Here is a 15,162-nt window from a genome sequence, read left to right on the forward strand (position 1 = left end):
TTTTTTTACTTTATTTTAGCCTTGTTTTATGTGTTTATATATGTATACAGATTATACAACATTAAAATTCACTAACAAAATCTTGACAGAAAACAAAGCACTGAAGAGAATTAAGATGGTCTTTTTTACAGAAATGTATTTGCAGTGTTTTTAGTTTTGTAGAGTATATTTTTTCTGCTTTATGCTTATAACCATGGTGTTAGAAGTCCTTTTATCTTTATATTTTCTGGGTTGCTTTTAATGATGTGGACCATGCTATCTAAAGTAATACCAGCTTTGGTTGGCTGACACTTCAGTTTCAGTTGTCATTTTAACCACTAGCTTAACTCCCACTCTAAACCAGCACTGCTCCATTGTCAAGGTAAGGCATGCTTATTGTGAGTGGACCTCTGCGTTGCACGTTAGGTATGTTATAACCTATAACATCTTTTGTTTGTTCTTATAAAACCAAAAAAGCTATGTGTAGAATTAATAATCATAGATACTGTGACTTTTTTTTTTTTTTTATAGCTTTGAGTGGTATTCAACCTGTTCTTTCAAGCCCTGTGACACCTAGTAAGCCTGAAATAGCAGATGCTGGACCAGGTACAATAATCTCTACCTAGTTCTTAATTCAGTAGCTCAAACCATGCTCTACAACTCACTGACATGAGTACACTGGTAATCTTCACTTTCAGTGCATGTTTGGATTAGACCCTAGCACCTGAATTTTGAATTTAGGTTGCTGTTAATGGTTGAAATTGGTGTTTTCTCACAATGCATATGGCCACTCATAGTCATGTGATTCTCCTTCTGTATTATGAAAAATATGCCACAGAAATAAGTGAGAAAACAGTATGCTGTAGCCTTGTTTAAGACTTGTTTAAGTGGTAGAATGGAGTAGAATTAAGGAAAGTGTATCCTTAACAGAATGAAATTGGTTAACAGTTAGACACTTGATGCGTTTGGACTGAAACCATAGTTGGATCAGTTGTCAGCTTTCTACTCCAAATTTCATATGGTTTTAATGTCTGACTAACTGATTGTTCAACATGCCCTCTTCATTAAATTCCTACATTTTATATCACACCATCTCCCTTAGGTAATGGATCAAAACTCAGAATGTTCAAATGCTCAACTTAAAATCTTACATCGCAGTGGTTGAGATCCAAACCAGTTGCAATAAAGGCAGGAGGAAATGAACATCCAGAATTTCCGCATATCACAAATATGATGATTTATAGTCACTGAAGCTCTGTGCTGTTCCAAAGACTCTCCAAATTTCTCTCTAATGCATAACAAACTGATAAATGTCCAAGTTAGTGAAATATTTCTTGTTCTTGTAAAAACAGTTTGGTTTTGCTTATGAAGGAAGACTTCCTTCCATTAGCTCTTTGCTGTCTTATGACTGTCATAATTTCTTCCAACAGCAACAAGTGAATCCATTCTGGAATCTTTCACACCTAAAACTTCTCGTCCTTTTCAATGGCCAAGGGTAACATTAGGTAATGTTGTTGTTTTCACTCAGTGAAAACTGTGTTTGTTTTGAGCACTTCATCCCGTATGAATGCATTTCTTCTAGCATATCATTTCACATGCATAAACATTCTTTTTCCTAGTTATAGAGTCTTGTTCTTCCATTATCATTAGACTGATTCTTCTTGACACCTCTCTGTATGCAAACATAGTTCAGGATGGTTTTACTGTCCACAGAGAAGTAAAACTTGCCTCTTGCATGAAAAACCATCATCCTTTTGTTAGAGTGTTCCATCTCTCTTTTACTGTCATGCACACGCATGTGCTGTCTTTGTCTCTCATATGTAGAGCTTTCATAGCAGAAATTTTAATTGTTTTGGAGACAGAATCTATTTCTGATAAATGCACAGCATTTCAATATCATCTCCATTCCACACTTTAAACTCTGATTTCATCAAGTGGCTTTGACATTCCATACTAAGTTGTCTTTTCTTCAATATAAACTTGTGGCATGTGCTGTTTGTCATGGGAAACCCTTGTTAAACAATTTTAATTGCAAACTGAGCTCTTTCTTTCAGCTCCAAATGAAATACCACTTTTTCCTTCTAAACTGAAGCCATCTGCTACCCCAGAAGTACAGCATGTGAAACCTGGTAATTGTGCACACCATTTTTATAACTTGGTATGCAGAGAGATATGTTCTCTTAAAATACATAAGCAAAACTTCCTAAAAAGGACAGGAACTATGCAACACATAAGCATCTTGACTACCTCATCATTCTAAAATCGGTCATTTTATGTTGCCTAACAAAAGCAATGAGGGTTAAGCTCATCAGTTTTACACATTTGAGTCCATTGATGAAAATATACAGCAGTTCTCTAGCTTTGTAACCTTTTTAAAGGACTGGAAGGGAAAAAACTTCTTCTGTGTGGCACAGGGATTTTTTTTTTATATCATTTGTATAAACAATATATATGATTATTATTTCTATAATCTCTTTTGCCAGTCCCCATCTCCCACTTTCACACACAGACATACCACAGCAAAGATGGCATCTTTGCTAGTTACAGCAGCTTGTTGATTTAAAATAAAGTACTCTTCTCTGATCAATAAGTTTTCCTGGAGGGAACTCAATGGAAAGGATTGCCATTTTAGTGGAACAGGACAGCTTTCTCAAAGTAGAAGAGGGAGCATTCATATACATGTGAGATTCATTCTTTGACCATGAGAACATTATCATCACGTTGTATCTTTTTTTCCTTTTCTGCTTTTTGATTAAAAAAAAAAAAAAATGTCTGTACTCATTTTCTTCTGATTTGGAATTAAGGAAGGTGAATTTGTGTCCTTTAGTGATTCAGGTACTGAACCAATAAATATTATGGTGTGCATCCCTAGAGCCCTAAAAATGTTTGTGTTCTCATATCTTATAAACAGGCAGGTCAGTAAAAAGCAGGAGTTGTTTTAATGTCTTACACATGTCTTACAATTGTCTGCAAGCTCTGATTTAAGATTTTCAGCAAGATTTTGGCATTTAGAAGTTTCATCTTCGGTATAGATTCTCTGGTAATTGTTACAGACTGTAGACTTCTCTTCATTAAAGCCCTCATCTGCCCTTTCTCACTATTCTCCCATAACATAAAAGAAATTTATTTGTTGACTGGTTCAAACAATGATTTAAAATGTCCTGAGAACATAAATATGGGGAAGGAGCCTTAGAAGCAGACTCTTACACATAGCCACAAGTATACAGTGTGTAGTTTCATAGGAAACAGAACTGAAAGGAGTGTAGGGTGTTATGCATAAGAGTAGGACTTAGTGGCATGCTTATCTAGTCTATTTAAAAACAAACAAACCCTCTGAATTATTGGAACAATAACGCTTTGGGCTTACTGCTGATACAACTATCGATCTGTTTGATTACACTTGAATTTTTCTTTTCTAGTCCCTAAACCACCACTTTTGGAGCCTAAAACTTCTCAGGCAGTTGAACAACCAAAAGCAACGCTAGGTAATACATGTTTCTGTAGCTGTTGGTCACTCTTCGTTGCAGTCCAAGCCACAGTTTGTACTCTATTACTTTATCTCATAGCTTTTACTATATTTAATCCATTTCTCTGAGAGGGGAAAAAAGTTAGGAAAAAAAAAATCAGATATATGTTTTTCTAAACATAGGAGAAAAAGAAACTTTTTTTCGTATGGTTTTAGTAGTTCTATGGTACAGTAAAATTCTGGGGATCAGAATTATCTTCCGTTTTGTTGGGAGTTTTTCTACACCAACACACTTTACCCTCAGAAAATCATCAGATACCCATTGGAAATACAATGAAAAGGCGAAGGTTAGTATTGTGGACACTAATCCTAGAACTCTCAATGCAGGATTCCTGAGGCACTAAGTGGACGTGTTAATTGTACGGTTCTTTCATGCCTCCTTCTATGTGTCATTTTGCCTTGAAAAACACCTCTCAGTCACTTCATGTGTCTCACATATCTTATATGACCTGTATGTCTTATTCTGGAGCAAGTGCTCCAGCCACACTGGCAGAATAAAGAACTGCCTACTGCAGGAGAAGATCAGGTTTGAGACCACCTAAGGAACATGAAGGTGCACAAGTCCATGGAACCTGATGAGATGCATCCAAGAGTCCTGAGGGAACTGGCAGATGAAGTGGCTAAGCCATAGTCCATCATATTTGAGAAGTTGTTGCAGTCCAGCAACTGACTGGAAAAGGGGAAACATAAACCCCTTTTTTAAAAAGGGAAAAAAGGAAGAACAGGGGAATTATAGGCCAGTCAGTCTCACCTCTGTGACCAGCAAGATCATGGAGCAGATCCTCCTGGAAACTGTGGTAAGGGACATGGAAAATGAGGAGGTGATTGGTGACAGCCAACATGGCTTCACTAAGGGCAAATCGTGCCTGACAAAACTGGTGGCCTTCTGCGATGGCATTACAGTGTCGGTGGATAAGGGAAGAACAACTGATGTCAACTACTTGGACTTGTGCAAGGCATTCGACACTTTTCTGCATGACATCTTTGTCTCTAAACAGGATAGACATAGATTTCACAGGTGGATGACTCAGTGGATCAGGAATTAGCTGGATGGTTGCACTCAGAGTCACAGCTAATGGCTTGATATCCTAGTGAAGACCAGTGACGAGTGGCATTCCTCAAAAGTTGGTATTGGTACTGGCACTGTTTAACATCTTTGGCGACATGGACAGTGGGATTGAGTGCACCCTCAGCCAGTTTGCCAATGACACAAAGCAGTGTGGTGCCGTCAACTTGCTGGAGGGAAGGGAGGCCATCAGAGGGACCTGGACAGGCTGGAGAGTTGGGCCTGTGCAAACCTCATGAAGTTCAATAAAGCCAAGTGCAAGGTCCTGCACCTCGGTCAGGGCAACCCCAGTATAGACACAGGCTGAGCAATGAGTGGATAGAGAACAGCTATATGGAGAAGGGCTTGGGGGGGAGCTGGTGGATGAAAGGCTGAATATGAGCCAGCAATGTGTGCTCACAGCCCAGAAAGCCAACTGTATCCTGGGCTGCATCAAGAAAAGTGTGGCTAACAGGTCAAGGGAGGTGATTCTGCCCTTCTACTCTGCTCTGGTGAGAGCCCACCTGCAGTGCTGCGTCCAGCTCCAGGGCCCCCAGCCCAAGAAAGACACGGACCTGCTCGAGTGGGTCCAGAGGAGGGCCATGAAGATGATTAGGGGGTTGGAGCACCTCCCCTGTGAGGACAGGCTGAGAGAGTTGGGGTTGTTCATCCTGGAGAAGAGAAGGCTCCAGGGAGATCTTATAGCTGCCTTCCAGTACTTAAAGGGGGCCTACAGGAAAGGTGGGGAGGGACTCTTTATCAGGGAGGGTAGTGATAGGATGAGGGGTAACAGTTTCAAGATGAAAGAGGGGAGATTTAGATTAGAGATTAGGAAACTTTACTGTGAGGGGGGTGAGGCACTGGCACAGGTTGCCCAGAGAATCTGTTGCTGCCCCCTCCCTGGCAGTGTTGAAGGCCAGGTTGGATGGGGCTTTGAGCAACCTGGTCTAGTGGAAGGTGTCCCTGCCCATGGCAGGGGGTTGGAACTAGATGACCTTTAAAGGTCCCTTCCAACCCAAACCATTCTATGATTCTGCTCTGTTCTTTTTGTAAATGCAATATGCTTTTCCACTGGGTCTATTGCTATGAAACTTTTTCTTGGAAAGTAGTCTCACAGTACTGTTTTATAAAAATGAACAAAATTACTAACTACACTACCTGAAACTCACCTTAAACTTTATCTGATACCAGATTAACAGTTATTTAGCTAATTACAGTTTCAGCCTATGTATGTTCAGGGGAAAAAAAGTTTCTAGACTTGGTTGCTCTTAATCTTTACCATTTAGATGGAACTACTTCTATTTTATTAACAGAATTAAATGACTACAGTTATGAAGCAATTCCCTTTTTTATTATTGATTCCATGTTTTTCCAGCTCCCTACCAGTAATTTCTTTACACTGTTGAAAATTGAGGACGTTATTCCATATTTTGTCTACATATGTCTTTTGATGGCTTAAAATCAACCTGGAGTTCAAAAGGATAAATAGTATTATTATTTCATCTCTTGGGTACCTTGCAAAAATGGATTTGCTGACTTAATAAGGAACATTTTGATGTAATAATTACACATTTTAAATTTAGTAACTGACTTTTACAGTGAAGAACAAGCAGGGATTTTGCAGGGGTAGTGAAGTCTTGGGAAGATTTTTGAGAAACCATCTTAGCAAATCTGATTTTGTGATTTGCTTTTGTTTCCAGTAGCCATTTGTTGCTTCATTTCAGGCTTGAAGAATATGATTTTTATGTGCTACAGTGGAAAGGACATTTTTATAATCCAGTATATTTCTTTCAGCTCCCAAAGAAGCCAAACTCATACCTTCTGCATCTAAACCTAGACCGTCTGCCAGACCCAAAAAGCCACGAACTAAACCTGGTAACTAACTTCCATAGCAAACATTTGTTATAATGTATCAGTTAAGTAGTAGACCTTAAATTTAGTCTGTGTGAAGCTCAGCACTTAATCATCAGAAAGATAGACACTGAGGGGAGCTGTGCTCTTTGAGGAATATTAATTTTGTATTGAATCAAAAAAATTTGAAGCAAAGCAAGAAAACTTTTATATTTTATATCCCAAATCACCAGGTCACATGGCCTGGCATTGAAAGAAATTGTTTTTCTGCTTTTCATTTCAAAATAACAAGTTTTCCAACTTAGTTATTCTCCTACATAGCTAATAGTTTTACCATATTACCTAGAACCGTAGGATTTGTATTGATTCAGTGATCATTAATGCATATGTAGACTTAGCTGAAACTGGAAATAAGAGTGTTATTCTGCTCTGGAACTTAGTAAAGGCATATTTTATGATGACAAATGAAATTGCACCTTCACAACAGGGCTAAATTTGGTCCATGATGTATGTCAGAGTATAAAAAGTGCCTGGCATTTTCTAGACCTGAAGGATGAGTGAATACAGTTACAAAAGTATTATTAGTGTTATATGGATTATAATGATGCTAAAAAGCTTAAAATTGCATAATTGTATACTGTAGCAATATGTTACTTGATCCTGGAGGAGATCAGACAATATTGTTAAATTCTTTCCAGATTCTCTGTGAATTACTTTTTTACTCATAAAATTACTTGCTCTCTTCAGACCAAGTAATTCCTTGTGAAGCTTGTTAACTAAATAGTACTTACGACTTGGAACTGTTTCAAAGTAGTATGCGTAATTAGTTTTTCATGGTGATCATGGCTCCTACAACCTATTTAGTATAGGGAATCCAGTATTGTATTACTAGAATAATTATATTTGTCTCTGCTGTAGTTGCCTATGTCTGTACATAGATCTGAATTCTGCCTGTTTTTTTGAAATGGCTGAGAAAAAAATCCAACTCATTTGGAAACTGTTGCATAAAATTGTTTTACACCCTTGACCTGCCAAGATCAACACTGCATATTTATGTTTCCACACTGAATGGCTATATAACTTAAGAAGCCAGAATCATTCTTTATTTGTATACATGCCTCTTGTCCTTTCCGTGTCAATGATTTCACTGATTGATCAGATGGAATCCTAAGAAACGCCTTTTAATCATAATTAAGCTTGTAATTATCTTCCTGTAAGTAGCTATTTTTGAATTTAGCGTTTTTTCTGATGGGAAAAATGATGGTATTCTTGTTCAGAAGTTGTTATTTGAGGCATAAAATATGCAGTGCATGGGGATAACCTGGTTTTTGGGTAGGTGGCAAAATGGTCAAAGAGCAGGATCTCCTCTGTATTCCAGTGTCACTTGGGAGTTCAGTTTAAATTAGAAACTTGTGTCATGACACCGGTTGTAACCGTTCTAACCTTTCTATAACAGTGAATCAAAATAATGAAGAATATGTGTCAAATTTGTACTTGATCACTGACTCATTAATGACCTGGTTTGGGTCAAACGGAATTCCTGAAAGTTAATTTTGGCTGTTGTTGCTAGTAAGACTTTTGTACTGTTTCTGGTAAAGTATTAGTCTTTTTGCAATGGAGCAAAAAAACACTTAATTTTAAAAAACACAAGCATATAAAAATTTTTCAGTTTTTCCAACTAACAGACTGCATTGTAGTGAAAGTTTGCAGCTTTGTTTTTCTTGATAGTTGGGTAACTGAATCACCTGCCTGCATGAAAAAAAAAGTTCTTGTTGCCAATGTGATCATGTCCAGCCATTGTGCTTACTTGTACTGTTGTTAGCATTAATCTGTGTCTCTAAACATACTGAGTTCTCCATTTTTCAGGAAAGGAAATTATAATGAATTTTCTACCATGAGACCAACTGCTTCACAGCATTTTCTTTCTGGAACAGTGCAATTACAGCTCTTTATAATGAACCCCTGTTGAGTCCCTGTAGATGCGTTACAAATTTGCACTCTCTTTTGCCTTTAGTACAAAAACGCTGTTTCTTCAGATGTGTCCATGCATGTCCACTTGCATGATATGAGACTTTTGCAAGATAACTGCAGAACTGTTTTAGCAACAAATAAGCAGAACTTATCTGTTGTAGAGGAGGATCTCAACCACCTACTATTTGTAAATTTCTGTAGTCTTAATACAGTACTGAAGTTAAGGTAATGTTAGATAGATTGGTGCATACATGTCATTGTTCCTTTTATAGTCTTCTCTCCCTTACCAGGACTATGAGGGTCCTGGAAGGGCTTCTAAGCATGCATCTTCTGAAGTATAGTCATACCAGAGAACCATGCCTTTTCAGCCTATGAAACTCTGCTTGGTAACATAGTGCATGTCTGTCTTACTACTTTCTACCCTTCAAAGTCTCATGCTACCTGGGTGCTTACAACTCAATAATCTGATAAATTGTTCAATAATATCAAAAGTAACTTTTATGTGAAAGTCCTCCTATACTGTCTGGGAGTTTTATTTAGATGCTCTTCTTTCAGAAAGGTCAGAGGAAATTAAAGGCATTTAGTTTCCTCCCAGTCTTCTTTTCCTCTCATCATTGTTCTGAGAAATTAATCTCCCAGCTCTACCTTTTCTTTTTATCTAGAAAAGTATAGATCAAATGTGAGTTATACATCTGTTAATGAATTTTTTTAAACTGTGCCGAAAAGAAATCATTACCAGTGACTTTCAGAATCTCTTTAGGATTGGGAGGAGGATGGCATTGTTGAATTTTGTGTTTGAAAAAAACAAAGAAATGGAAAATTAAAAACAGATCAGAGTGATTTAAGATTATCAGAAAAACATGGTGCAATGAATATATGGCCCTAGGTTAGTTCTAGAAGAATGTGCAAAGTATCAAACTTGTAGGTTAGCATGCTTCTTACTGAATTTCCCTCCTTGGATGTACAGCAAAGTGTAGTCCTGAGGCACGGATACGTTATGCAAAACTCAGTGCTGCCAGGTGTAGGAAAATAGTCTCCAGTTGTTAAATAGGTAAGAATTCCCTGCTGATCTTTGTCATGACAGAGAGTGCTTCCACATGTGGGCAAAGAACAAAGAGATCCTACTAGTGAATGATTTTTCCATAGTTGCTTCTGTGTATTGTCATTCTTTGCATTTTGACCCCATCTAATACCAGAGCCCTGTCGTTTGGAGCAGGAACTGATTGCACTGGCTAGGTGGGGTTTATGCTTTTTTTTTTTCCTTACTAAAAAGAATGGTGCTGTCACTTCAAGTGAGCTGCTTCATGCATTACATTTTCAATGACATGGCTTTAAAGAGGATTATCTTGAGGAGAGATTTACCTACCCAGTGAAAGTTAGTTTAGAGATTTGATTCCTAGAGAACATAGGAAAACTTTGTAATTGCTCTCTGCCAGAATTTCTTTTCAACTTTTCAGTTTGCGATAAAGCTTCTCCTTCCAAACCTGAAGTCTTTTTGCATCTAGAATAGCCTGTGAAAATGTTGGGTAATTGCTACGTCCTTTCACAGAATCACAGAAATGATTGAGGTTGAGGTTGGAAGGGACTTCTGGAGTTCATCTGGTCTGAGCCCCAACTCAAGCAGGGCCACACGGTGCCCATTGCCCAGGACCATGTCCAGACAGTTTGTGAATATCTCCAGGGACTGAGACTCCACAACCTGTCTGAGCAACCAGTTTACTTAATTGCCCAAATTATTTGTCCTGAAGACATTTTGGTATGTTTTGCTTTCTCAGAGTAGATGCAATAGTATCAAATACATCAATCATTAATTATAGAAAATGCCAGTAAATAAATGAGGGAAGATTTAAAATTCTGAATGAAATATGTCAGTTAGTTCCTTTATTCAGTCTTTTTTCAACTTAAACACAGTGCCCCCAAATATAATAATGTTATAATAAACATTCATGCAAGGAAATAGACACTTTTAAATTAATAAAGTGATTTTGTATCTAAACTGACAGAGTTTTGGAAGTTTTAGGTCTCAGATTTTATTACACTTAAAAGTTTTAAGCTAACTTCCTCAAAATGAGTGTATTCGTGAGTCTTAAAATGTTTGTGAATTTCAACATAACAATTTGTCCAAAAATAAAGTTTGAGGGACATTGTAAAATATTTCTCAATAATTTTTTTTTCCTGATTAAAATCTGCATCATGATAAAGAGAGAGAAAGCACTAGGAGGTACAGGTAATAAAACACAGGCTGAGAAGAGCCAAAGCAGCGTAAACAAGTGAAGTAAAGTTTGAAGGTTTGGATAAACACATTGATTACTTAATGATTGTAGATGTATTTAGTAATGAAGACGGACTCCAATTGTATAGTCACGTGGATACTAAACAATTCCACCAATTTTGTCTTCAAAGTTCTTTATATTTTTTCAGTCTTTGGAGTTCGTTCTTTTCAAACCTATTTAATCACTCTGTGTAGAGATGGAAGATTTTTAACTTGATTATCTAATGTGCTGTAGCACTAGATAACCTACTGGGATCTTCAGCCTTACTTTCTGTGACTTTGCAGTTATTTACACCTGAAATCTTTCACATCTAACCTTTGTATCACTGTGGAAGAAACTCCGGAAAATTAATAGGAAGATTTACCAAAGAAAAAAGACCCCCTGGAACTGTTTCTTTTTGTTGTCTAGAGCCATAAAGAGAGAAAAAAAAAATGTTAGGAGAATGGGAAGATGAAGACTCAGAGAGCTCCTCTGCTACTAGTGTCCCTGTAGCATAAATGCACCTTTTATTTTCAAAGAGCAGCAATAGCCACACAGGGTAGTTACTGTTGCTTAAGAACATTCAGTAAATTTATTACTTACTCCATGTTTGCATTTGAGTAGTGGGGAGGAGGTGGATTTTAATTGGGAAGCAAGAGCAGCTGAACCATGCCAGAAGTTGAGGAATAGATATAGATGCACCCATATTTCTCTCAAGAAAATTCTCTTTATTCCAGCAGCAACCATTCCGGTGTCAGTCACTACTAGGATTCCCTACACATACGAACGTCCAAAGACTGCAGAGGGTAATGATTCTGAGCCATCTTTAGTCATTCTTGTTTTCATTGATCTGATAATATGTGTAGTTGAAAACACTATTTCTTTTAGGTTTCTTGCTTATTCATATGTAGTCCAAACCCAACAAATGAAAATATAGTCCTGGTACTTTATTATTTCTACATGTTTCTAGCATGGAGATATTGTCTTCTAAGAGACAGGATATCATTTCAAAGGTAGCTGATTAGAAGCTTCCATTACATTAGAAGAAGAAATAAGAATTATTGCAATAATAAAGATTTTACGAAATACAAAAAATAATCAATCTAAAAATCACATTTAAAACTCTGAACTGCTGAACAATTTCTGCAGAAGGGGGAGTTCTTTGTTGCACATAACTGAGCATTGCATGATAATTTCTCAAATTTATGGAAAATACTGCATCTTTTCAATTATTCCATGGAAACTTGTGTTCAATTTAAGAAAAAGAAGTAATTCTGGTTTTAGTGAGGAGAAAGTTTATGTAAAGTAATACATGATAGTTACCTTTTTTGGTATGGTAGTATATATTTAGTGATGTGTTTAATCAATATGTTTTTAGTGTAGACTGGGAAAAAAAATGTTCTTTGCAGTAAGCCTTGAAATGTTGTACCTAATTCAAAGGAAGATGTGAGTCACTGTTTGCATTTACTCTGCAGATTGTATTCTGGGAAGTCCTTTAAGATGTTTTCGCAGGTATAGCTTTTCTCTTTAAAACCTGGATGAAGCCAGCTACATATATAACACTTTACTAGACAAGGATAGCTTTAAGTCTGTGCTTAAATGATTTGATTAAATAGAATCCATTTGTTTTGGTTAATTAGCAACAAATCATTTAGATTCACTGTTTCCAACTGCAGTAAGCTCTACTTCCTAAAGTACTCTCAAAACTCTTCTAATGATCTTCGTTTGCCAAAGCCAATGTTGGATAACAATGTTTTCTTAGCATCATTTCTTAGCTCTCTCTTCTTCGGCTTTTGGCTAAACTCTTAGAAGCTAATTTTGCTGAAGGAGAACATCCAAGTCTGATTATCCCTTTCTTCAAAGGCTCTGTCTACTTGCTTTGCCCATATCCAATAATATTTCATCCATTAAACCCATAGCACCATTTTTTAATGCTTATTTATTGATGTGAACTGAAGGTCATTTCCTCGACTTCGTTTCTTCATTGCTGAACATGAATGTGATTCTTCCATGGGACACAATTTACTTTCAGCTTAAAGACTGGCTTTTGCAAACCAACTTTTTTCCAATATCCAAAATCACAGTCCACACATTTGAAGCCCAAATAATCTGCTAAGACTGAAACCTCTCAAGTTAAATCTGAAAGGGTGCTTCTTTTGAAATTGTGTGCTTTGAGACTTGCTACTAGTGCAGAAAGTAAAAAAAAAAAAAAGTTAAAAACTTCAACTTTTTTGTTCCTGGAGGAGGGGAGAAGGAAGTAGTTCATTATTTTGGGATAATATTTATACAAAGAGAAACCAAACTGCTTCAGAAAACAATCTGCAGACCTAACAATTAATTTAATTTTATTCTGAATATCTGAAGGGTTATTTTTCTTTTTAAGAACTCACTGATTTTTCAAAGGCAACCTGAAAATAGAAACGAATGTTTTATAGAAAAAGATTTTGAATTTTAATTCTGAAGGTAATTGATGAGCTTGAATAATGGCAAAATCAATTGCAAATCAGGGATATGCAGCGAGCATACTGGAAAGATTAGTAACTAGTTTAAGTTTTCTATTCACTGTCTGGCCATTGTCGATGGAAGGAAGTTAATGCTGGCTGTTTTGGCTTCTTTTTTTTCTCATTTATAGCAATAATGATAATAACACTAGGCTATATTATACTGTGAATGTTAATAGAATTGTAAGAAATACTTTATTGTCAGAAGCATCAATGGCAAACAACATTTTATAGTTTTATTTATTGTAAGTCCCATTTTTAAATAGGTACATGTATAAGAGTTTGGGATATAAGTGAGTAGGAGTTATAGAAAAGTTCCTATCTTTAGGTGTGTATGCCTGTGTTATATCTTACTTTAGTTGTTACTGCCTTGAGAGGAAAGAATTTATTACTGAATATTATTTTAATATGTTTTCTGTACTGCCAGGAAATTTTTATAGATTCTGCCATTTCATAATTCAGCATTGCAATATTTTTTTCCCAATTTGGCATAGTTTGTGAGGAGGAGAAGGACATGATGTATGGAAAAATAGATGTAGGGAAAAAATAGAGCTTTATCAAATTTTTTTTTTCAGATAGTTATATAGCTGTACCAATAGCAGCCTTTCAGTCCTCTGCTTGACTGCTTACCTTAGAGGGAAGATTTAACTGTTTTCTCATGGTCAGCATGCTATGTAGTAGCAGACTTCAGTTGGGGATACGTGACAATTTTGTATATCAAGAGCCCATTGCTGTCTGCGAGATAAGACGTGTGAACGCTTTCCTTGCTTGTTCTAGTATTTACTGATGTGTGTTAACATATTTTTGCTTCCACTGCCATCAAGTTTGTGCAATTATGTTTTACTTATTGAACCTGTATTATTAGAAGTTTAACTGTCCATGGTTTCAAAAAGTAAAAGTCAAATCGAACATCAGTATTACTGTGGAATAATATTGGCACCTGATTTTATACTTAACAGTGGAGTAATTTTAAGTTCTTTGAAGTACATTCCATACTCATCTTGTCACACTGTTTCTGTTGCAGTCTTGGAACCTATTACACTTAGAATTGAACCACCAAGGTCAACGATAGGTAATGATATTTCCTTGGCAAGATGTCATGTTTGGTTTTTTTTATCGTAGAAAGCATCGCTGAAGTTAATCACCTTAGGCCTTATGATTGGTCATTAAATTTAATTTTTCTCCTAGGTAATTCTCTTGCTTGGCATTCATGATGGACATATTGCTCTTTTCACACTTGTAACATCTCCTTTTTCTTAAGAAAATGTTGCTGGCAGCTCTGAATCACCTTTCTCAAAATTATGCTTGTTTGTGCTTGTACTAGCTTTTTATTTAAAAAAATAAAACCTGAGCTTCAAAAATGACAGAAGTTCCACTCTCTTGCTCAGATTGTTGTAAACGCATGGAGAGTATTACCTGACTTTCTCTCCTACTTCCTATGAAGACACTTTTTTTCTCTGTTGCAGGTGTGAGGGTTCTGTGTTTGTGTGTTCAACTTGGTATCAGATACTAATTGCTACGCGATTTAACCAATTTATTACCCACATTTTTTCTTCCAGCTCCAAAAGAGACTCCACATATTTCTTCTAAACCTAAAACTTCACCAAAGCCTCATATCCCACAAGCCAAAGATGGTAAACTGCTTTGTGTGATTATTTTTAATACTGTTCATATTGGATTGAAACGTATTTCTGAGCAGCTGTTTAGTTATCTAAACTGGTTATAACATAATGGTTCTGCTGTGTGTTCAGGGCTTTATATGCAGCTTTCAGGGAGCAGTAACATTTGCTAGGTATTTTTTATCATACAAAAGAAAAAATGTATGCTACTTCATGGCAGCAGGATGAGAACACTGTTGTTAAACTCAGATTACAGTGGTAACTAAAGCAAATACCTAGCAACTAAAGCACGTATCATGGCTACTTAGGTGGTACAATTCTTTCCCATGTTGCTTTGTGTTAAATACATTTCCCTTTTAAGCCACAGTTATTTAATTTCATGACATCATTATTGTCTCCATGAACGAGTAAATTACTC

At 36.5% G+C, this 15,162-nt stretch overlaps 1 protein-coding gene across 2 annotated transcripts in view; it reads left to right on the forward strand.

The window, feature by feature from the left end:
• Nucleotides 1-15,162, forward strand: part of ABI3BP (ABI family member 3 binding protein) — a 165,546-nt gene that overhangs the window by 93,091 nt on the left and 57,293 nt on the right. The window contains exons 28-35 of one of the 2 annotated variants that reach the window (XM_086463717.1): nt 511-585; nt 1,410-1,484; nt 2,034-2,108; nt 3,399-3,464; nt 6,345-6,425; nt 11,365-11,430; nt 14,150-14,197; nt 14,685-14,759. In XM_086463717.1, the coding sequence (XP_086319843.1) occupies nt 511-585; nt 1,410-1,484; nt 2,034-2,108; nt 3,399-3,464; nt 6,345-6,425; nt 11,365-11,430; nt 14,150-14,197; nt 14,685-14,759 (561 nt within the window). Of the gene's footprint in view, nt 1-510; nt 586-1,409; nt 1,485-2,033; nt 2,109-3,398; nt 3,465-6,344; nt 6,426-11,361; nt 11,431-14,149; nt 14,198-14,684; nt 14,760-15,162 lie in introns of both variants that reach the window. The other variant, XM_086463709.1, reaches the window with a different exon arrangement.

The sequence above is a fragment of the Leptosomus discolor genome, chromosome 1, assembly GCF_034619465.1.
Source record: "Leptosomus discolor isolate bLepDis1 chromosome 1, bLepDis1.hap2, whole genome shotgun sequence".
In the NCBI taxonomy this organism is placed as follows: domain Eukaryota; kingdom Metazoa; phylum Chordata; class Aves; order Leptosomiformes; family Leptosomidae; genus Leptosomus; species Leptosomus discolor.